Source organism: Lynx rufus, unplaced genomic scaffold (assembly GCF_022079265.1).
Source record: "Lynx rufus isolate CCGP_SWC_20201006 ecotype Redwood Valley unplaced genomic scaffold, mLynRuf1.p SCAF_8, whole genome shotgun sequence".
Taxonomy (NCBI): Eukaryota; Metazoa; Chordata; class Mammalia; order Carnivora; family Felidae; genus Lynx; species Lynx rufus.
The window spans coordinates 86,250,128-86,274,890 of record NW_025814896.1 but is presented as its reverse complement, the minus strand read 5'-3'; the positions used below and the strand labels follow the sequence as shown (position 1 = coordinate 86,274,890).

Here is a 24,763-nt window from a genome sequence, read left to right as displayed (position 1 = left end):
GGAAAGGAACATGAAAAGCTAGCATCCCAGTTTTGAATGGGGCCCTTCTGCTATTCAGGTCTCTGTCAAGTTAAGTGACAGCTATCTGAGAGTAAGCTAGGTGCCTCGAGAGAAAAGAACAAATCTTGACAGAAGAATGAGGGGAAAGGGTGTCATCGCTGACACCTGTCTCCTCGTACTTTTCCAACCACCTGACTTCCTGGCCAAACCAGACATCTGATCTTTGTAAGCAGGGAAGAGACTAGTAGGCCTTGCAGAGATAGTATGCAGAGGTAGTGTGGCGTACCATTCTACCTGCCCGGCTGCCAGGGATTCCACTGGGGGCTGAACCACAGGTAACCATTCAAGAAGATGAGGGTACTTAGTAGCAGCAAGAGCTGCTGAGCAGCACATCCCAAGTGTCTACCCCTTTGCTAAGCACCTTGAATGTATTATTCATTTAGTCTTTGCAACAATCCTCCCAGCAAGGTATCGTTACGCACATTTACAGGTGAGGAAACTGGGAATCAGAAAGGTTCTATGACATTTGCCCAATGTCACAGAGCTAGTAAGTGACAAAATGGTAATTCATCTCAGAAGTGAGTTAAAGCTGAGGTGGTGGGGACCCATCAGCTCAACGGCCCCTGGAAGGGGGGAGGAGGATCATGGACCCATGGCAGAGAGTGAGGGCGCGAAGGACATGTGGCCTCTTCTATGCGAATATGTTGTCAGAAGCACAAGTCACTTCCAGCATGTGTCTGCTCTGTGCTCTACCACTTACAGGGCACAGTCACATGCACTATCTCATTAGATTCCCACAACAGCTCCGTATCAGAAGCATGGCAAAACTTGTCACTTCTCTTTTGTAGATGAGGAAACCAATGCTTTGGAAGTCTAAGTGACTACACAAAGGGACACAGCTTATTTGTAGGAATTATCAGAATTTCTCACTGGCCATGATAGCAGCGTGTCTGATGCTAGCTGGGTAAACATATGTGTCTTTGGAACAGAGTGTGAATGGACAAGATTGGCATCAAAGAATCTATTAAAATCAAAAACAAACAGAGATCAGCCTTGAAAATTCCATGAGCAAATAAAACCCATTTAGTCATACAAACAAGGTTCCATTTCACTGACTTTGCAAGACAAACTTGACCTGGATCGTTTCTTGCTTATGCCTCTGGAAATCATAAGCAAAACTTGAGCTGTAATCACTGACCAATTCCCTATCATTTAAGGAAATTCTAACATTGTAAGTAATCACTGTGAAGAATAAACAGTCACTGCTTTCTCACTTAAAAAGCTGCTTTATAACAATATATCCCTGAGCTTCATTCCATGTTTTGGTTTCAGAAATTCCAGTTTGCAAACTGTCTTTTTGGTGTGTACACAGAAAACTTTTACTAATTACTACTTTGGTGATGTATTGGTTTTACTTCTGTTATTTCCGAACTTTTGACAGTCTTAACAAACTCTCAGATCAGCTCAGGAGCCTGAAAGAACAAATGTTTCTTGAGAGTCTAGAAATAAAAATGTCTAAGACTGAGTGAGAAAAAGAGTAGAAGAAAAAGAAGAAGAAGAAAAGGAGGAGGAGGAAGGAATAAGACAGAAGAGGAAGAGTAGAAGTGGAGGATGGGGTGGAGGAAGAGGGAGAGGGAGGAAAAGAAAAAGAAAAAATATCTATAAAAGGGAACTCCGCATTTTTCTACATTTCTCTAATTTTATTACTTAAAAATAACTCCCACCTACATGATCATCATCATCTTTAAATAATATCAATGGCCTCAGAAAAAAAAAAAATGACCCTGAGATTGTGCAGCTGGCCTACTTTGCATGAGTTATGGCATTAGAATAAAAAGCTGTATTTTTTTTTAAATTTTTTTAATGTTTATTTACTTTTGAGAGAAAGAGAGAGAGAGACAGAGCATAAGCAGGGGAGGGCCAGAGAGAGAGGGAGACAGAATCTGAAGCAGGCTCCAGACTCCAAGTTGTCAGCCCAGAGCCCAGTGCGGGGCTCGAACACACAGACCACAACATCATGACCTGAGCTGAGGTCAGACACTTAACCGACTGAGCCACCCAGGCACCCCAAAAGCTGTATTATTTTTAAACAAGAAAGAGCACTGCCTGGCAGAAGAAAAGGAAAGTATAATTTCAGAGGTGTCTGCCTCTTCTAAATACCTCTCTATGCTATTATTTGATATGCCCAAATCACCTTCATCCCAAAACAGTAAAAATAAAATACAAAATATATTAGTACCATTTATTGAACTGTTACTAGGTGCCAGGCTCTGTGCTAAATGCTCTAAATACACTATCATATTAAATCTTCATAAAAACTCTGTGAAGGGCAAACTGTTGTTTTCCCCAATGGAGAGATGAAGTAAGGGTCAGAGAGGTTACTGAGCTGATCCAAGATCACAAAGCGAGTTAATAGGAAAGTTGTGATTCAAATCCCAGTCAGTGGAATTTCAGAATGACAAGTAAGGCTTTACTTACAAGTCCCACTTACTTGCTGGAAGAAATAACCATCAGTTAAACTTATTCCCACCAAGACATAAATGAAAAACTGCAAGCCCTTCCTCGTCTTTAAAAAAAAAATTTTTTAGGGGCGCCTGGGTGGCTTGGTCGGTTAAGCGTCCGACTTCTGCTCAGGTCATGATCTCACGGTCCGTGAGTTGGAGCCCCGCATCGGGCTCTGTGCTGACAGTTCAGAGCCTGGAGCCTGTTTCAGATTCTGTGTCTCCCTCTCTCTCTGCCCCTCCCCTACTCATGCTCTGTCTCTCTCTGTCTCAAAAATAAATAATAAAGGTTAAAAAAATTTTTTTAAATAAAAATTTAATTTTTTATTTAAAAAAAATTTTTTAATGTTTATTATTTATTTTTGAGAGAGAGAGAGAGAGAGAGAGAGAGAGAGAGAGACAGAGTGCAAGCAGGGGAGGGTTAGAGAGAGAGACACACACACAGAATCAAAGCAGGCTCCAGGCTCTGAGCTGTCAGCACAGAGCCCGACACGGGCTCGAACCCACAAACCGTGAGATCATGACCTGAGCTGAAAGCCGGACTCTCAACTGACTGAGCCATCCAGGTGCCCCTAGCCCTTTCTCAGCTTGAGCACAAGAGCCCTGAACATCATGAATGAAGAGAGGAGAGTGGGAAGCGGTAACCGAGACAGTAGTGGTGGTGGGGACACTGATGGGGAGGAGGGAAATGGCCCCAGGCAGGGAAGGGACCAAACTGTCCCTTTCGACTGCACAGCCAGTTGACTGGGGTGGACTCTGTACAAAGATGGAAGGAGGTGGGCATGTGTGCTGGAGGCCACAAGTCCTAGGGCAATGAAGCAGAGTGGACAGCCTGGCAGTGGTGTGCTCACAGCAGCTCACAAGAGCAAACTGTTACATTCTCAAGAACAATGTGAGCGAGCTGTTAACCACAGCTGGTATCAAAAGTTAAATTCTATAAGCTTACAATGAACTATTTTATTTAAAAAAAAGGTAATACTCAGAATTCATAGTTCCCTAATTATTTACTAGATTTTACTATTATTTCTGTATGTGTGATTATTTACATCTATCTGTGCAGTAAAAGTACTGTGAAACATTGTGCTTCGCATGTCTCTTCTCAACTCTGTGTTCAGTGATGTCATGTTGGCAGCTTGAATCAGCCATGATGGGGCATTTACACCACGGATATTGGCTAATGCTGCATCATTATCAGCTCACCACCAGAAAGCCTTTTGTGAAACACTTTCCCGCCACTGACAGACAGCCACCTGTGGGAACGTCCCAGAAAGCCGGGAGATGACCCAAGGGGACAACTAATCGAGGATTGTCTAGAACCATCATTGTAGTAGGGACTTGAGGGCAGTTTGCTGAGGTTCTGTTTTAAACAGTTTCCCCAACAAAGAACCTTTGGGAATGAGTTCTATGAAGGTAAGTTATAGACTTACAGAGCATTGTGCTGTTAAAGCTGGACAGACCTTGCTGAGACCTCAGGGGAAGAAAATGCACTTAGACTGCCTTCTGTTGAGCCCCAAGCTTCCCGGGGAGTATGCACAAGAGTCTGTCATATAGGTTCCATAATTTATTTAGTCATTCTCCTTTGTTGGACATTAGGTTCAAAGTTTCTCATTATAAACAGCACTGCATGTATCTTATTTCTTTTGGATCACTTCCTAAAACCAAACTGACTTGGTGTAAGCATATGATATTTTTTGTCACTCTTAGAAATCTGGCCAAAAGGGTTTTCTAGAAAGTTTTGCCAACTTTTTTGCATATCATCAATGTACATGAGAGCCTTTTTCATCTGAATGCTCCAAGATCACTGGGGTTTCTGCTTGAGATTTTTAAAGGAATAGAATGTGTGCGTGTTCTTTTTGAATTTACAACTAATTTAGGGGCGCCTGGGTGACTCGGTCGGTTAAGTCTCCAACCTCAACTTCAGCTCAGGTCATGATCTTGCAATTCATGAATTTGAGCCCCATGTTGGGCTCTGTGCTGACAGGTCAGAGCCTAGGGCCTGCTTCAGCTCAGCATCCAACTTCAGCTCAGGTCAGGATCTTGCAGTTTGTGGGTTTGGGCCCCACAATAGGCTCTGTGCTGACAAGTCAGAGCCTGGAGCCTGCTCAGGATTCTGTGCCTCCCTTTCTCTCTCTGCCTCTCCCCCGCTCATGCTCTGTGTCTCTCTCTCTCAAAAATAAATAAACATCAAAAAAATTTTAATAAAAATAAATAAATTTATAACTAATTTATACCTTTGTTATAGAAAAATTAGAAAATGGACAAAAAAGAGGAAAATTAAAAATTGTGTGAAATTCCAGTTCTCAAAGATAACCACTATTAACGGGTCTGTGTATTTCTTTCCCAGCCTTTTTCCATAAATACAGATTCATTATTTTTTCCCTCAATAATGGGATTAGTACATACATCATCCCCTGATGTAAACTGGCTTTTTCTGGTTTTTGTTTTCAAAGCAATATTATGGATATCTTTCTATTTCAAAAAATATAAATTCAGGACACAAACAGCAGAATTGTATTCTATTGTATAAATATATAAAAATTCCTTGATATAACTTAGCCCCTACTACTGGGCATTGTTTTCAATATCACTATTAAAAACAATACAGTGGTAAAAATCTGTACAGGAATTTTTAATTATCCACATCAGTCTTAAGCAAACACTTTGGTTAAATTCCTGGAATCAGAAATGCAAGGTCTAAGATTTTGCAAAAATTTTTAAGTCTATTTATTTATTTATTTATTTATTTATTTGAATTCCAAGCAGGCTCCATGCTATCAACACAGAGCCCTACGCAGGGCTTGAACCCACTAATCATGAAATCATGACCTGTGACAAAACCAAGAATTGGATGCTTAACTGACTGAGCCACCCAGGTGCACTGAAGAGTTTGCATTTTTAAAAAGGCATGTATTACACTCCAGAAAGGTTGTACAGATTTTCATTTTCATCAGCTGTGCATTATAATTCCTGTTCCCTGTCCTTACCAACACTGAAATTTCTGTAAAATCTTTGCTAATTTGTTAAGGGGATAGTGATGCCTTGTTAGATTACATTGCATGTCTTTAATTATTACTGAGACTGAATTTTTTATATACACGTATTGGCTCTTATATTTCTTTGGTAAATTGTCTATTTGTGTCATTTGCTCATTTTTCTATTGAACTATTTGGACTTTTAAAAATAGATTTGAAAGAATATTTTAAATATTAAGAATATTTGTTTATGATATTCATATATATAATATTTTCTTCCTTATTATTTGTCTTTTCACTTTATGATGTTGGTTTTTAAGATACAGACATCTTTAGTTATGCAATTAAATTAGCTTTCCCATGTGCTGTCTTTGTTGCTTATGCTATGCTTAAAAAACACCTGCCTTCCCAAGATTATGCAGATAACTGCATTTTCTTCTAGGATTTTTATGAACTTTTTTTTTTTTACATTTAAGTCTTTAGTCTATCCAGAATCATGAATGGTATGAAACATAGCATAGAAATATACCTTTACTTTTTTCCAAGAATTTAGCTAATGTCTGTAACTTTTATGCCATTTCTAGATGTTTGCAATGTCTATGAATCTCAAAACAACATTAAATGATAGCAATTAACAAGTACTTTATTCTTTGGGGGGCGCCTGGGTGGCTCAGTTGGTTAAGCATCCAACTTCAGCTCAGGTCAGGATCTTGCAGTTTGTGGGTTCGGGCCCCACAATAGGCTCTGTGCTGACAAGTCAGAGCCTGGAGCCTGCTTTGGATTCTGTGTCTCCCTCTCTCTCTGCCTCTCCCCTGTTCATGCTCTGTCTCTCTCTGTCTCAAAAATAAATAATAAAAACATTTTTTTAAAAAAGTACTCTATTTTTAAATTTGTTTTTTAGTTTATTTATTTTGAGAGAGAGAGAGAGAGAGAGAGTGTGTGTGAGCAGGGGAGGGGCTGAGACAGAGAGGGAGAGAGAAAGAATCCCAAGAAGGCTCCACACTGTCAGCACAGAGCCCAGCACGGGGCCCGAACCCACGAACTGTGAGATCATGACCTGAGCTAAAACCAAGAGCTGGCCGCTTAACCGACTGAACCACCCAGGCACCCCAAAAGTACCTTATTTTTAATAGATTTTCCTTTACCTTAATTAAATAATTATGGATATAAAGCAGACAAGGATGCCCAGTTAACTCTTATTTGTAATAATAATATAAAAACATCAGCCCAAATAAATTATAGAATGTCCATACAATAGACTGTTCAGCCACCATTAAGAATTATACTGTAGAAGAATATTTAATAATAACTTATGACTTATCATTAATTTTTAAATTAAAGAATATTATTATACTAATTTGTATTTAGAATAAGTGAGTTTCTAATTATATATTATAGAAAGAACTAGAAGAAGTGAGGATTTAGGTGGTTATTTCTTGTTAATGGGATAATTTTCATTTTCTGCTTTGTGTTCTCTGCATCTCCCAAATTTTCTGCCATGCACACAGATAGCTTTTGTGATTAAAAAAAAAAAACATCTATATAAAATAAAATCTTCTTTCTAATACATTATCATCTTACTCCTAAAAGCTTTTAAAAACTTTTTATAACTGAAATGAGTAATTGATTTTATCAAATGCTTCTTGCAGCCACAATTTAGGGGTTGCGTAGTTTTTCCTTATTTGACTTATTGATCTCACCCTATTGATCTCAACCTATTGATCATATTGTATTAACAGATTTCCTTTAGGAAAAAAAAAACAAAACAAAACATAGTTGGCATCCTAGAAGAAGCTTTACCTAATTATCCTAGGCGACTTTAATCCTGAGAGGATTTTGAGTTCCCTCCTTCAGAAGTAAAGGAGAGAAGCTAGGACCTCCAATAATTTATTTAACCCTTGACATCAGTTTATGTTTTCACAAAACAGTTTTTTACACATACTTCATATTATTTTGAGCCTGTGGTAAGGTGCAGGACAGGTATGATTGTATCATTTTACAAAAGAAGAAAGAAGGGCCCAGAACAATGAAATAATCACATGGCCAGACAGTAGAAGAGCCAGGAAAAGAACCCAAGCTTGGACATATGACACCTCTTACCGTCTACACCCCGTGGAAATAAACCCCACTGAGCCATCCTTTCTGCTGATCTGGGAAGGCTAATGTATTAGTGCCGCCTCCCTCAATCTGCACAGGGGAAGACTTCCTACATCGGCTACTCACCATCACCTTAGCCTATAATTGCTTGGTTCTGATAGGGCCTGGGTTGTTCGTAAAGTAAAAGAAAGTCTGGCTACCAGGCACAGGACACTGAGCAAGAACCCAGTCTGTGGTGGGGTCTCTGGCCCTTCTCCAACCTTTGCAGTGACCGACACCCACAGCCCTCAAGTGGAGGGCCTGCTTAACCAGGTGCTGCTGATGTGTCACAGATCCCGAAGCTTATTCTTAAAGAGAACTGCACTCTCCCAAAATGACTGTCTAGTTTCTTTACGTACCCTGCCATCCAGCCTCAATATCCTTACCCTTCTTGGGGCTTTTTTTCTGAATCCAGAAGGTTCTGGAATCTGTCTTCCCGAATAGGCTCCTTCTGGCCAACCCCGCTCTTCCACCTCCACAAACATGAGCTCTAGATGGGGTGACCAGTCATCCTGGTTGCTCCAAGACATGCAGTTTATACCTGGGGTCCCAGGATAATTGCTAATGGCACCCCCTTTCACTTTCATGCACTACTTTGGCCATGAGGAATCACTAGTCCCAAGATTTAGGACCAAAGTCCTCTCTGACCCCATCCATTCCATCTGGAAATCCATTCCATCCGGAAGTTCTGTTTGCTGTACTTTCAAAGTATACCCAGAACCTGATCATCTTCCTCTAGCCCACAGTTCCCACCGACATTCTAAATGACACAACTTCTCACCTAGATTACCACCATGCCTCCTGCCTCTGGCCCTGAATCTATTTTGAACACCACAGCCAGGGCCATCTTTTTACAACATAAGCCAAAGAATATCCCCTTTCTTCCCCATAGCCCAGTGCTTCCCCATAGCCCTCAGTGTAGTGGTCTTCTTTGCTATCTGCACTGTGACCCTCAAGTCTGCCCTCCCCTCTCTGACCCCATCTCATTCCCTAGTTCCGTTGCCTCCATGTTGACTCCTTGCTATTCCCAGTGCACAGCAGACATGTTCCACCTTCGGGCCTTTGCACTGCTTTTCCTCTCTGCCTGAAGCCCTCTTTCCCCAGAGACCCACCTGACTAATTGCCTCTCTTCCACAGCCATACTGACCACCCTTTGTAAAATTGTACCACAGCCCCCAAATGGTTGATCTCTCCTTAACTCATTTTTTTTTCTTGGAACTAGTTGTTCCTTAACAAACCACATACTCTCCTTATTTATTACTTTCTGTCTTTCCCCTTATCTTCTAATTTCTACATGCAGGGACTTTTATCTGTTTTACTCACTGGTTGATTTCAAGTATCCAGAACAACCTGTCCAGAACATCCTGGACATATGTACCTATGTCCAGTACATAATTGATGTTCAATAAATATTGGTCGATCAAACAAACCAATTCTCCTGAACACAAATCCACTCTGAGCCCTCATACACCGCGACCCCTCCAAGACCATGTCGCCAGCCTTGACTTAAGGGCTGCAGTTGGGAAGCTCCTCAGTGCGCACCCCCGGTCTTGGCCGTGGAGGATCACCTGTCATCTCTGCGACTCAGTTTACCTGCCTAAAAACTGGTGGAAAGGAGAAAGGGAACACTTCTCGGATGGATGCGGGTCCAGTCCCAGGGAGAAGGCCTGCGGGTGCCTCCCCCGCCTGCGTGCGCACACAGGGGACCCCTGCCAACAGGGACCAACAGCCTAGCCGGTCTGGTACCTGCGGCTTCACGTCCTCTTCGTCCTTGTAGTAGTAGAGCTGCTGTGCCCTCAGCACAAAGTATCTCTGCTGCCAGTTCTTCACGATGGACCTCTGCTTCTTCAGCCAGCCCATCTTGATGGGCCTCTCCAGCGGGTTGGGGGCGGACGGCTGGTGGAGGGCGGCCATCTGCTCGCCGGTCATCACGCTCCTGGACCGAGCTGTGGAGAGGAACAGACAGGCAGGCTGGCTGAGGGACATGAAGCGGCGTGCAGAGAGGGTGGGCGCCGAGGCCACAGAGGGAGCCCCAGGGGGCCGCGTCCCAGTCAGGCAGGGCTCACGGGGCCGGGCTTGCAGGAGGGACAAAGCCCCGAACCCCCAAGGGGCAGCCGAGGGGCCTGCTCAGGACGCAGGCTGGCCGGGAACAGGGAAGCCGGAGGCAGCCGGAGGCCCGATGCGTAAGAAGTCCGGAGCCCGAGGCCGGCCCCGTCATTCTGCAAAGAGAAAGGCTGGCTGGAGCCTTCTGAAGAGGAAGTGGCCGCAGCATCTGACAAAAGGTGCTTCCTTTTTCCTGCGTGGGAGTCGGTATCTGACAAGAGAGAAAACAGTGCCCGCTCGGAGGGTTCGGGGACTCCCACGCAGCTGCAGAGGCAGCCGGAAGCTGGCCGGGCACTGTCCCCAGGGCAGGAGCTGGCGCGCCCGCTGGGACCTCGCGTCGTCCGGCAGCGTGCCTCCCCAGCAGGCCCCGAACCCCCTGCCCAGTCCACGCCCCCAACGTGCAGGAAGCTGGCACCTCCTTGAATGCTCCTGCCCAGTGTCCCTGAGTGCCGCTCTGTCCCCTGCCCTCTGAGAGTGTTTACAGCCCTTTATGCTCCACCAGGGGCCTCACTGTAGCTGCCTTCCTACCACAGGATCAGCCAGATGGGCCCTTCCATGCGCTGACGACACACAAGCACTAGAAAGGAAAATGAAATCTGCCAGCAGAAAACAGCAGGGGAATTTGAATTCAGACCCTCAACCCTTGGTATCTCGCAGTTGGTTTTTGTTTTCACACCAGAGCTCTGCTGTCACTGGATCAGATCCAAGTGTCCACAGCTTGTCTCCAAGGTAACTCCAGGGTGGGATAACTGTCTCCTTTCTTTCCCTCCCCAGCAATCTATCAGCAGGCCTGTGGTCCTGCTGAACATATCCTCTGAGCCCCACCTCCCTTCTTTCCTGCCAGTTCTACAGTGCCCTTCTACAGAGTTCCACCACATCAGAGTGCCATCCTGGCTACATGCTGCCAGCCCCCAGTGCCTGCACTCCTATCCTTGATGGAAGAAGTCTCTGTCTTACAGCCCCTTTCTTCAGCTTTTGCAGGTCCGTGGAACATTCTTGACTCAGCTGAATGCAGCCAACTTCACTCTTACCCACTTCACCCAGCCTGGTTGGAGATCAGCTCTTCCTTTTCTGGCTCTTGGACAATTGAGTACAATACACAACTTCTCTGAGCCTCAGTTTCCTTGCTTGTTAACAGGATAATAATTCTATGGAATTATCGTGGAGATTAAACAAGCTAACATATATAAATATATATAACTTGGATAGTACCTGGTCCAAAGTAAGCTAAAGTCACTTGTTAGTTTTATTAACAGGTGACATTACTTCCTGCTACAAGGTTGGAGATCATCTCTGACAGCTTCCTAAACTTCCCTCTGCATTTGAGAATGTTGCTCTGTAATCAACTTCTTCTCTTCCTTCATTCCTATCTTTAACGCATTGAATCGACTTTTCCTATTGCTTTTGACTCCTTTCTTTCTATCTCCTTCTAGGCCTGTGGTTTTCAAACTTTATCTATGCTCATGGCATACTTCCGGATACCAGAATTTCATATGACCTCACAGACTAATTGTATTCAGAGTTATCCCCCTATTTACATGTTTTACCCTTCAGACCTGTATTGCTGTCTCCAGAGGACTCTGTTCCCTTGATCCTCACAAGGAGCCTCTGTTCCTGTCACATACATTGTAACTTGCAGTGACCCCTCACCTCTCACTAGAGATTGGAGAGATCATAGCATGTGGTATACCAGGGGACAAAGCATACTTGATTCTTCCTCCTTTTAGACAGATATCATCTTAACAGTGCAGAAACTCAGTTGCAGAAAAAAGTCATTTGACATTTTGATGCCAATTTGGCAGCATGCTTGCAAAGGGTTTGCTTTGTATCAGTGTGTCCTAGCACCCCAGTTAAGAATTTTATCTTAGGAGCATCCGAGTGGCTCAGTCAGTTAAGCAGCCAACTCTTAATTTTGGCTCAGGTTATGATCTCACGGTTAGTGAGATGGAGCCCCACGTTGGGCTCTGTGCTAAGAGGGCGGAGCCTGCTTAGGATTCTCTCTTTCCCTCTCTCTGCCCCTCACCCGCTCATGCTCTTTCTCTCTCTCAAAATAAACATTAAAAAAAAAAAAGAATTTTATCTTAGATCTTGCTCCTCAGTTAACTACTGTCTTCATGATCTTCCAATCTTCCACCTGTCACTCAAAGAACAGCCACTCTGAGGCTAGTCACGTACTGTAAGTCTGCGTAAATGATCTAAAAGAATGATAGGAGGGTCTTGGCAAGAATACAATGGGAGGAAGGAATTTGAAGAACTGTACACAGCTCTGTCTCTCTAGGTCAGAGACCATTACTTGCAAAGACTCCTATCTGTCCTAGAAAGAGGATAGATTGTAGGCAGAAATGCAAAGAATGGTTCACACAGAATTTGTTTAAAAATGGAAGACTGAGGCATTCCAGCAAATTTGGGGGAGTTCTCCTTCAGCTTAATAGCCTCAGCATAGCCTAGCCTAATGTAACCATTTACCTGAAGCAGCATCAGACTTGGGAGGAAGGGCCACCTTCCTAACAGGGGCATAATGAGGAGCCTTTAGTTGGCTTCTGAGGTGATGTCACCACATGAAGCCAGCCCAGGAAGGAAGAGAAACAAGCAGATGTCACATGAATGTTTTGAGGACTCAGGCATCCTGAGCCACCCCCAGAGACCCAAAGAAATTGTTAGAACCACAACGGGAGAAACCACAGGTCTCAAACAGCATTGAAGGAGTGGGATGGAGGAAACAGAAGCCAAAAAGACACTATAATTGAAAAGAATTAACTCAGCACAGCACTTAGTTGCTGGGATATTCATCTGTGGTTAGTTCTGTGAAATGTTTATGCTCTGTTGTGGCAAAGACAATGACAAACATGTGGAAACAAAACATCCTTTAGAAATATCTGTGCATCATAGGATGGCCTGGCAAAAGCAAGAGGAGGTATGGAGAACTTATGTTCTCAGACCTGGCCAACAGGGACTTTGATGCCCTTGTGCCTTATAGGCAACCACCTTGTCTGCCTGCATATGGTCAAGGCCTTGACTGACCATCTTTTATATTCCAGAAGTGATACCATTCCCCCACACCTCCACCCAATGCTTCTTGAGTACCTGTTCTCATCCTCATTGTGAGTGGTATGGCTACACACCACAGTTTGAGTGTGGATAGCTCTGTACAAGCCTCCACAAGGCTAGAATTAGTCCCAAACACTGCAGAGGTGACAGCTAGGGCTCCAATGAGCTAGTGGCTAAGGCTAAGGGAGCTTTCTGTCCCATGTCAGAGCTATCTCCCACCTTGGCCTTCAGCATTGCTTACCAGCCAGACCTATCATGAAATGATTCAAATATCAAGGAAGGAATCCTGATGGGCTTTAAGTTTGACTTGTTTGGGGCTAAATTTCCTTGTTAGCTCCTTTGAACAGTCTCTCTTCTTTGTGGGTGTGACTTGTTCCCAGATAAAGTAAACAAAGAAATCTGTTACTATTAATGGAGCTGTTTCTCATAATGAAAATAAAAACTGTGATAAGCTTTGCTTGTGAGCCAGTCATTGCACACAGAGTGCACGCTCCCAGCCCTGGGGGAAGGAGATCTGAGCCAGGCTGTGGGCTGGAGAAGGGGCTGCGGGCAAACGAGGCAAGGTGGGAAGTCAGAAGGCAGTTGCTAAGTGTTTACAGAAAACTCTGGGGAAGTGGGAAGTGAGGGCTTCCATAAAATCAGAAACCCACCCTTACTTTGGTAGAGAGAGAAAGAAGGACCCCCTAGTACTGTGCTGTCCAACACAGTATCCACTTGCTGTGGGTGGCTATGTATATGCAAATGAATTAAAATATATTAAATTTAGTTCCTCAGTCACACCAGCTACCTTTCAAGTGCTCAGTAGCCCCATGTGGCTCACAGCTACAGTATTGGACAACACAGATAGAGAATATTTCCATCATCACAGAAAGTTCTACTGGTTAGCACTTCCTGGAATCTGAGTGTTATCATTACTAAGCATGAAACAAAAATGGATTATAAATGATGGGGCAGCATTTCATCAAATAGAAAATCAAGCTAGAGGTCCCTGAGAAGAAGTATCTTCAGGTGGCTGAGTGAGGAACTCAGCCTTGATCTGAGAGGTACTATGGAGTCACTTCATGTACCTTGGCAAGGGAGGCCCATGAGAAAATATGGATGAGTTACATAATAGTACATACAGTGTATGCTGAATTTTACTCTGCATTATGGGAGGGCACCAAAAAGAAAAGAGAAATGGAAGAAATGCCACATGCCCAGAAGTGCCAGATGATGCTTCTGCAGTAGAAGTTACCTACTCTCTGCCCCAAGTTGGAGCAAGAGAAAATTCAAGACAGAAGTATAAACAGAGAAGTCATCTTGGGAAGCATGATCACTTCCTTTCTTCATCTTCCCATCTTCTGACCCCTAACCCCAAAAATAATCAATCACAAAATCTTCTAGGGCCAACTTTTGAGATATTTCTTCTATCTGCTCTCAACTCCACTTCAGTTTTTCTTCTATTTTAGATGGCTTCAAATCTATGGGTGAGATGCTAATAGTTCATTCAAAGCTGGGTATTTTCTCAATATGATGATATGAGCGGTGCATTAGTCTGAGAACCATGCTTAAATGGCTTTGAAAAAAGAGTAGAATTTACACGCTTCACCCCCCAGAAACCCTCTCTTGAGCTGCAGTCTCAACCATCCAACTGCCTGCAAGTACCTAGGTAGGAATCTCAAGGTCACCACATTGCTAGTGAATATATCACCTTCCCTTCCTTACCTCCACCATTCCCTTTGCCTTGCACCCACAAACACACCCAAACCTGCTTTACCTCCCTTGATCTCCATGACGTGCTATGAGTGATGTCTTCCCAGCCAACCAACTAAACCAGAAAGCTGCCCCATTCCACAGAGTCACCACAACCAACAACGCTCTCTCTCTGATCTAACCTTCCTCTCTATTCACCCCCTCCCTGATTTTGTGGACCCTTCTATTCTCTTTCTGGATTTCCACAATAGTTCCTGATGTGTTTCTTCTCCTACCAGTCTCACCTCCAGTCCATTGGTGACATTATCTATGACATGGTCCTTCTAAAACACAAATCTGCTCATGTTACTCTCTTGCCTAAAGCCTCAGATGACCCTCCAACCCCTTCATCTTAAAAGATGTGGGCTAAACTCCCTACCAGGAGTTCTGAGCCCATATTTTTCCTCCTGCATTTCCTGCTCCTTTTCCACACACATACTGCACTTCTCCCTGCCCATCCCCGACCACCCCCAATTTGACCTCTTGGAAAGCTCTTGTTCATCCTTTAAGACTTACTTCAGGCCACATCTCCCATGAGAAGCCTTCCTAGCCCTGTCAGACTCAGTCACTCCGTGTGCTCTGGTATCTCTTAACTGGGAACACATGTCCATCAAAACACTTCTCATCCTGCCTGGTCCTTTTTTCTTACTCTGTCTTCCCTCCCCATGTATGCTCTAAGGACATAGGGGCTCTTCCTTTGGATTTGCTCATCTTTGAATCCCCAGCAGCTAACACAGTGCCTGACAAAGAGAAGGCAGAGGGCACAGGCTTCCACATATGTAGCCTTGGGTGAGTCATATTCAATCTGTGAGGACCCATTTCCTCCTCTGTGAAATTGTGATAATGATATATACCAGGCTGGTGGCTAGTCTATAAGAATGAATAATGATAGGTGGACAGACCCAAACCACTGTCTGCTTCTTAGAACATGGGCATTAAATGGAGGTTATTATTATTAAAATGGACTAGATTTTATGTTAAATGGGAGAAAAGACAAAGATGAGAGAAGGGATGAAAGGAAGGAGAGAGGGAGAAAAGGAAAAAGGGAAGACTGGTCGGACATTGTACAATATTCCAGGTGCAAATCCAGAGGCCTAATTTGGACGGTTGTAATGGAGAAAGATAGAATAGGAGAGGCAGTTGTGAGGTGAACCACCAGACCTCAGCACCTGGCCAAACAAGGAGGAGTGGGAGGCGAAGACTTGTGTGAGCGTTGGGGTCACCTCGAGTAAGGTAGCCTTCTCCATCTGTTCGTGTGACATACATTGGCTGAGCACGTGGTGTGCACCAGGAACCATGTCCAGTTCTGGGATAGAAGATCACCCAGATACAACCCTGTCCCCAAATAGCTCAAGGATCTGGAACACCTAGTCATAGAGGCAGGGAAGGAGGTCAGAAGACAAAGTGGGTTTGAACAGACAGGGGAATCCAGTTCCTGGCATGGAAGGATGCAAGGCTGGACCAAGAGCTGTAGACTTTTCCAGAGCTCTGGTGTTGGCTGGTAAAGCCTGGGAATTAAGAAAGAGATTAGGGGGAGAGGTGCAAGTGAATGCCAGGAGATTGGAGTGCTGTGAAAATTTCAGATCTGAAAAGTAGCACAACAGATGTTCAGAAACCAAAGAAAAGCCTGGGCACACAGGGCACTGGCTCAGAGGGAAGCGCTTTTAAATCGAAGCTATGGAGATAAACTTAGGTAAGGGACAGAAAAGGTTACTGTTTTCCTTGGGACTTTAAAAAGACCTTACAGGGGCGCCTGGGTGGCGCAGTCGGTTAAGCGTCCGACTTCAGCCAGGTCACGATCTCGCGGTCCGTGAGTTCGAGCCCCGCGTCGGGCTCTGGGCTGACGGCTCAGAGCCTGGAGCCTGTTTCCGATTCTGTGTCTCCCTCTCTCTCTGCCCCTCCCCCGTTCATGCTCTGTCTCTCTCTGTCCCAAAAAAATAAACAAACGTTGAAAAAAAAAATTTTTTAAAAAGACCTTACAGAAAGTCTAAATATGGGAAAAAGGAAGTGCAGCAAGAAAATCCATGATACCAAGAGTTTGGGGATAGAGCAGGGGCTACCACTTGGAAGGGCAAAATGAGAGGAAAGAGGCTGTGATTCTGGACCCAAGCAAAATCCAGGGCCAGTTCAGGCCCATTTCACATCTCTGGGCCAGGAGCAGTCTTTGGAGCAGATGGTGCCTTTGAGTGGAGAAATGGGTTCCTCTGTCTCTGGATGGATGGATGCAGCCCCACACCAGAGTAATGGCTTGATGAGAGGAGCACCAGTGGGTTTCAGCCCTATTCACCTTTCCGTCAAGGCCTTAGTACAGTGCACACTTACACAACCTCACATGTTCGGCAAGAGCTCATTTAAGGATACAAAGCACCATTCAAAAGCAAGAGGTTCTTTTTGAAGAAGTATTCGAGTTTCTGATCTCAGTTTTTTCTCTCAGAAAGGTATATTTGGCTACAAAGGTAAACTGGAGGCCCCATGGCCTCAGGGATAAACATCTTTGTGTTTTTATCACAAGTCTGCAGGTGATAAGTTGCTGGAACTATAAAGAGATTCTTGAGAGCAAGAACCATGTCTTATTCATTTCAGTATCCCGAGGAGCTTCAGTGTCTGGTGCAGAAAAGTTAACTGGGAGGAATGAAGAAATTAGGGAGGTGTATGTGTGCATGTGTGCGTGAGAGAGGTGTGTGTGTGTGTGTGTGTGAGAGAGAGAGAGAGACAGAGACAGAGACAGAGAGAAGGAGAGAGAGAGAGTTATGGAGAGAAAATAATGTTGAGTAATGTTCAAATAAAAGATTCATAGCATGGATTTTTAACAACAACAAAAACCCTTTCTCTCTTATCTCTTTAATTAACCAATCAGAAAATTTTATTGGTCATTTCTTATAAGCAGGGCAGAGGGCTAGGTAATGGGCCGGGTTTAAAAACTAGAGGAAACCGTCTAAATTAAGATTGAGACTTGTAGGGTTTCAAATATTTACTGTGCACCCTGGCACACAAAAATTCATTCCACCACCCCCTGTTGCCAATGGCTGCCCCAGTCCCAGCCCTAATTCTTGATGACATCAGCCATGTCACACTCTCCTTGTATAAAATAGGGGGGTTCATAATCAGTCATGAATCAAGAAGTGTTAAGGAGAGATTAGCATCTAGTTGAGGCTTTCTTTCTGGTAAAATTAGAATGGGAAAAGAGTTGCACTGATGAAGACAATGGAATCAAAGCTCAACCATCAACAAGTAGGTTCCCAAGGGCCCAGTGGTTTTACCAATTTCTTCACCAATCTAAACATACCTTCTAGAAGAGTATCTGGTTAAATGAAGTTTCCCAATATATATTTGTTAAGTGAAATAAACATTTTAGAATGAAAAGCAAGCCACTATCCGGTATTGCATATATGCAACAAATATTGACCAGTTTACCTGTTCACAGGATTTCTAGGTGCATTCACATGTGCCCACTCCAGCAGAGTGGCCAATAGAAGATAGAAAGCCTGATCTAATAATGATGTGTATCTATAGTGATATATTTATTGAGTGTTTACCATATGCCAGCCACAATGCAAACACTTTATAAATCTAGTTTCATTTAATGCTCATGCTAACTCTTTATGGGAAACACAATAGCTGTCTTACAGACAAGGTCATCTCTGTCTTACAGACAAGGATCTGAAGCTCACAGAGGTGAAATGAATGGCCCCAGTTATACTGCTAGAAATTGGATTTCAAAGCCCAATGCCCATATGTAGACTACACTGTCCACAGGGAAGCATGTATTCTAGTGGTAAAGAGAGGCACCTAAATTGGGAACCAATGTGTAACAGTTCACAGGGGCAGACAGTAAATGGGAAGTGAAGAAGAGACAGTGCTACCCTTGCCCTGGGCAAGGGAACAAAGGCACTATTCCCAGCCCTTCATGTGAGACACCTGCTTCAGCCTGTGTTCATTTCACCTCAATATTATGAATAAATAAATTTGTTCTACTTTTCCTGTCGATTGTAGGCTCTGTAAGCCTCAATAGGTCTTGAGAAAACAGTGACAAAAGACAGTGCTGAAAGCCCAAACCCATCACAGAGACTGCCCTGACAGTCTTACAGGAAGATGGATGTATTAGGTGGTCCTGCCATGTCTTACCAGCTCTCTGCCCAAGCTCATTTGAAGACACCTAAGGACTCTGACCAAAGCCCATGGTGACTGACCTATGAGAGGGAGGAGTTAACCCAGGCTAGCCCTCTACTCGGGCCCACAACTCAGCTCACAGCTGGTGGACCACCCAGGCTGAGAAAGGGGCTGTGGGGAGCCACACAAATCATGTGAAAGGCACATGTGCGTGCATGCCCGCGCGCGCGCGCACACACACACACACACACACACATACACACACATACATGCATGTACACGCACACCTGCCTATCCGGTTACCAGACTGTGGAAAGATGGCCCTCCTAGAAGAAAGTTAGGCCTTTAACCTCAGAACCTTCAGACTCACTTTCTTTATTCTTTTTCTCTTTTCTCTCTCCAAGGCAAACTGCCCTCCGTTTTAAAGCCCATACCATTCGGGACATGGGAAACTTTTAAAATCTTTTCAGTTTCAGGGGCGCCTGGGTGGCGCAGTTGGTTAAGCGTCCGACTTCAGCCAGGTCACGATCTCGCGGTCCGTGAGTTCGAGCCCCGCGTCAGGCTCTGGGCTGATGGCTCAGAGCCTGGAGCCTGTTTCCGATTCTGTGTCTCCCTCTCTCTCTGCCCCTCCCCCGTTCATGCTCTGTCTCTCTCTGTCCCCAAAATAAATAAACATTGAAAAAAAAATTTAAAAAAAAAATCTTTTCAGTTTCAAGACCTGGCATTTAAATTTTAGGAAAAGTGTATCCTGTGGTTACTCTCCTAGATTTTTCTTTTAATTCTAAGCTTCGTTTTTAATTTTAGTATGAAAATCTTTGCCACCTGCCAAGAGCCACAAGCCATAAGATGAGGATAGCCAAGGGGATTTCTCTGTGCACCTGAAATGAGACAAACTGACATAACCCAAATCAAAGAAATCTCTAAAAGTTATTTTCTGAATGCCTGCCTCCGTACTCAGGAACTGAGCAGGTTTAATTTTCCCATGTTCTATAGCTTGTAGAAATGTCCTTCATTTTTAAAAAAATTTTTTTTAAGTTTATTTATTTTGAGTGGGGGGAGAGAGAGAATCCCAAGCAGGCTCCATGCCTTCAGCTCAGAGCCCGATATGGGGCTTGAACCCACAAACCGTGAGATCATGACCTGAGCCAAAATCAAGAGTCGGAAGCTCAACCAACTGAGCCACCGAGGTGCCCCTGCCCTTCATCTTTTGGCAAGTAAGCACTTCAACCTAAAAAGGCAAATTTTGTTTTGGAAAGACACTTAGGCCAGATCACTGTCTTTTGCAGGAAGAGGTTAAAAAATGTGGTCTCAGTAGCCATATGAAGGAGAGAGAGAGTGAGTGAGAGAAGAAAGGGGGGTGGTGTCAGAGAAGGAGAGAGAGAGGGAAGGGGGGGTGGAGACAGGGGGAAGGGAGGGAGAGAAGTGGCTTCCTGTGTCTCGGGCTTGCAAGATCTCCTGCACTCACAAATGCTCTCAACCTAGGGTGCCTCTCCAGGGCCACCCCTCTGGTGTCCACATTTTGGAGCTTGTATGTTTCTTGGGAATTCAGAGTACAGTTGCCTCTTGTGGGCGCGTGTCTCCATCCATTGCAATAGTTTAAGGGCCCCCCTCTTTCTACCTTTGCATAACAGGAAGCCAACTGTAATAACAAGAAGCTTACAGAATTGTGAGTGCTTCCTACTTAGCACTGCCAGGGCTGCCTCTTCCTCAGCACAAGGTGAAGTGGAGATTTGGCAATCGGGTGGTAAATGTTTCTTGGGTTGACAATGTGGCTGTTTGTGTATAGAAGCCAACTGCCTTCCCAGACATCAGCGTAGAACTTTGCATCATGTAGGACTGTGGGACAATTAGCACAGCAAATTCCGCTGCGTGTTCATGTGGTGTGCTAAAGCAAGAAAGGGACTTAGGAGAACTATTGATCCTTCGATTGTCACTGCTCATCATTTTTTTCTAGTTAACAGGTTTTGCTTAGTCACTAACATTCATCAATAAATAGCACATTCAAAGGTTTGACGTATTTGTATTCTATAAGCCTAAATGAATTCTGGGGCTCCAGTGTTTCACAGCAGTGATCCAGCCAGGGCAATGCTGAAGCCTGGCACCCATGACCAAGCACAGGGTCACCCATCCTATAGATGTCACTCCATTCTATAATGTGTGCTTGTGGAAACACAAACAATAATGTGTGTGTTTCTAGGGCCTTCACCTGGTCTTCAGTGATTTTTAATCTTGCGGTCTTACTAAGGATGTGGACAATGAAAAATTCATACAGTGGGATGGGCCTGGCATACAAGTCATGATATGTTTCTCTTATTCTACAACCTGATAAAAAGATTCTATTAAAAACTGAGGCATTTAGATTATGGATAGAGTATAGATGATACCAAAAAATTATTAATGAGTTTTGCTAGATGTGATCAGTCAATGTGGTTAGGGAAAAAAATGTCCATAAATTTTCATTGTATTTACTTATTTTGAGAGAGAGAGAGAGAGAGAGAGAGAGAAAGAGAAAGCACAAGCAGGGGAGGGGCAGAGAGGACAGACAGAATCCCAAGCCAGCTCCGTGCCATCAGCACAGAGCCTGGTATGGGGCACGAACTCACGAACTGTAAGATCATGACCTGAGCTGAAATCAAGAGTCAGAGGCTTAAATGACTGAGCCACGCAGGCACCCCAAAAATGTCCACATTTTTAAAAATGTATGTTTAAGGATGAGGAATAAAATTACATAGCATCAGGGAATTGCTCTAAAATGTCTCAGCAAAGAAAAAAAAAGACATAGTAAAAGCAAATGTGATAAAATCTCGATAACTGTTTAATTTCAGTAATGGACATTCAGAGGAGTTTATTGAACTTACTCTATATTGGTGTTTGAAATGTGTATATGATAAGCAATCTTTTTCAAGATTCTATTAAGTTTTCAAACATACATTCTATTAGTCTTATTTTTTTTTCCACACATCAGCTATTGCCCTGAACTTCAACTTGCTCATTTTCCCAGGCCTGCATTCCCAGACCTGTTAGTTATTCCTCTGAGCACAGCAGAATGATCCTACACAGATGTTATACCACACATGGACACATTCTTCCCGGACAGACCCTGCCCCTCCATTCCACTGCACTGTCACTTATCACTTAATGAAGGGGGAGAACGAGGGATTCCTGATACTTCCAGTTATGGATAGTATTTCCCATAAAGTCAACTTTTACCGGAACTGTTAGTCGTGGTGATGGTGTGTGCATGTGCATGTGTACACGTGTATATGTGCACATGTGTATACATACACACACACACACACACACACACACACACACACACACACATTTCCCCAGCATAGGGGGAGAAGGAATGGACAGCCCCACTGTGAAAAACAGCTGTGGCAAGGAAGGCAGAGAGTCTCCATCTTGTATGACAATTCCTTCTGATTAGGGGGGATGTCTGGGATGTCTGAGGCTTAGTACAGGCTCAATGGGAAAAATGCAGTGACTGCTTATCAGTGTTTGCAATGACGGAAGTTGGAGAAAGTGATAGTCCATAGGCCACCACTGCAGCATGGTAGATAGCCCACTTGATCTTTGTTCCCCTACCCCTGAGGTTGAGAGGCAGGCAACGTAGGGTAGTGGAAGGTGTATCTGATTGGGCATCACAAGACCTGGGTTCAAGTTCTAGCTCAGACACAAACCAGCTGTATAATTCTCTTGGCCTTCCTGAGCCTTCGTTTCCTCATTTATAAAGTCAAAGGATGAAAATAAACCATCTTGAATACATTTCCAACTCTAAATGTTTTCTGATTACCTACAAAACATCCATCAGGCACCTGATTTGTGTTGTAATCCTATTTTAGGTGAGACAGGTCTAACTTCATTTGTCAACTCAGGCAGGACTCTGGATCTGATATCAAGAACACAGGCCTCTAGCAATGCATTTATTTAACTGATCAAGAAAAATGGAATTGGCAAAAGACATAATCTGGGCGATTTTAATCAAACACAGGTGGCATGGCATGCCCCTGGGTAGAGTGTTTGTGAGTTTCATTATTAAGCTAAAGATGATCCCCTGAGAAGTCCCAGTGATAATACAGAGCAGGAAGCACAAAGACAAAAGCCACGGTAACTGTTACTCAAGGACTGACAGTTCAACAGGCTGTGTGATCAATTTCTTCTGGAGTAATATTTTAGCTCCCAAATATTATGGACCCATCATCTTCTGGATAGATCTCTCTGACTCTAAACCAGACCTTACGTATTAAAAACTGCAAACACATCCACACTCTTTCAACCAAAGAAACTTAAAAATTTAGTTAAGGAGATAATAATGTATGTGTATTAGGTTTATTTATAAGGATATTCACTACAGCACTATTGTTTAAAAACCATAAACCACTAAATGTCCAACAACACGGAATCAGTCAAATGAAGTATGGTATGCCCATAAAGTAAAATACTATGTAGACTTAAAGATGATGCTTTATTGGGTTATAAGGACGTGGGAAAATGTTGAATGTATACTATTGCGTTAAAAATCACTTATTCCAAAATAGTACATAAAAGATGACTCCATTTTGTTAAAAAAAATATACACATGCACACCCATATACGCACACAGTGTAGCATAGGAAAATCACAAGCACAAATGTGGTATAGCACAGAAAATCATAATAGCAAAATTCACACCAGAAAGGTGTAGAGTTAAAGGTTATTTTCCTGAGAGGTGGGAGTATGGGGAGTATATATGTCTTCGCTTTGCTGTCATTTTTTTAATAAAGAAAACAAAAATCACTTGTAATAACTCTGTGTTAGCTTTCTCTTCAATGACCTTCAGGCTGAGTCTCTCAAAATGAAAATTTTAAGACTAAATGAGTCAAGAGAGAGAAATCACTAAGGAGAATCTGTCCCAGTGTTAGGAAGAATTTACATAAGATAAACCAGAGTGAATTCCAAAAGTTTTGAAATAGAACATTTCAGGAGCGAGCTATGTCATCCTGGGCACATGACCCCATCCTGCCTCATGGGATTACTTGCTAGCAGGATACAATACATAAGTGATCCTTTCTTAAATGTAAAATAGGTTTTGCTTTATTACTATTATCATTAACGAGAAGAACTTACTTCTGAAGAGCTTCATTGCTACATATATAATACGAGGTGGTTTAACAAGATGCTTGCTAAGGTCCTCCTCGACCCCCAAATTCTTCTATTCTCTGTTTACTGGCAGTTTCTACTAATACCACAATGCATGCAGAGTTTGCAGTTAGAGACAAGGGCAGCAGAAATGAGGGATTCATTATCTGGGAAAGAATAAAAAAGAAAGCATTCAGGGAAGGAAAGGGATCAGTATGGCTTGAAAGCTGTCAGCCAAGACGTCACAGGAACCATAAAATCTGAACACATTCTTTGTGGATAAGCAGGGGCAGTCCTTGGAGAGAGAAAAAAAGGCAGTGTGAAGGCCAAAGGGAGCACAGGGGATGCGCTGAGGGAGCCCAGAAGGAAGAACCACCTAGAATTTCAGGCGGCTTTACCTCATGGCGTAATGGACCCATTTCCAAATTTTCATTGAAATGACCAAAAAATTACTTCAGTTAACAATATGGGGAAATGTGAAATGAAAGCAAAAGCAAAGAAGAATGCTATCTGCCTGCTATTTGGGGGAGGAGGATTTCTGTAAGACGTAGGAAGGCAGGGCTGACCAACATGCAATGCAATAGAAGTAGAGGAACAGCTGCCCGCCCAGAGGGGAAGGTCCCAGGAAGCATCTGCACTGACTCCTGAGACAGGGGCACCGGCGCTGGAGACAAGGAGCAATGAACACCCCAAGAATCACTTTGGGAAGTGCTTAGCGATCAGAAGTCTGGCTGGGGTGTGTCATTTCCAGCTTACCGCAGGTGCGGAAAGTCTGGCCAGAGAAAAAGTGATGGCCCCATCCTGCTGGCTCCTAAACTGGGTCACTGTACCAGTGAGAGTAGGGGACACTTTTCCAACTTCTCTGGGGCCACCACCAGGCGGAAAAAAAGGAAACTCTCCACCAGGGGAGCCACTCTCCCTACACTGGATGCTTTTTAAAAAGTTAACACGTAAGCTTATCACAGGGCCCAGCAATTCCACTTCTAGGAATCAACTCCCGAAGACGTGAAAGCACATTTCTTGGATGCAAATGCTCCCAGC

At 43.6% G+C, this 24,763-nt stretch overlaps 1 protein-coding gene across 2 annotated transcripts in view; it reads right to left on the bottom strand.

Annotated features, from left to right (window-relative positions):
• The window catches only part of ARHGAP25 (Rho GTPase activating protein 25), a 90,854-nt gene that overhangs the window by 39,551 nt on the left and 26,540 nt on the right, over nucleotides 1-24,763 (bottom strand). For both annotated transcript variants that reach the window (XM_047068116.1, XM_047068117.1), the window contains exon 2: nucleotides 9,356-9,555. In XM_047068116.1, coding sequence (XP_046924072.1) covers nucleotides 9,356-9,555 — 200 coding nt within the window. The remainder of the gene's footprint in view (nucleotides 1-9,355; nucleotides 9,556-24,763) is intronic.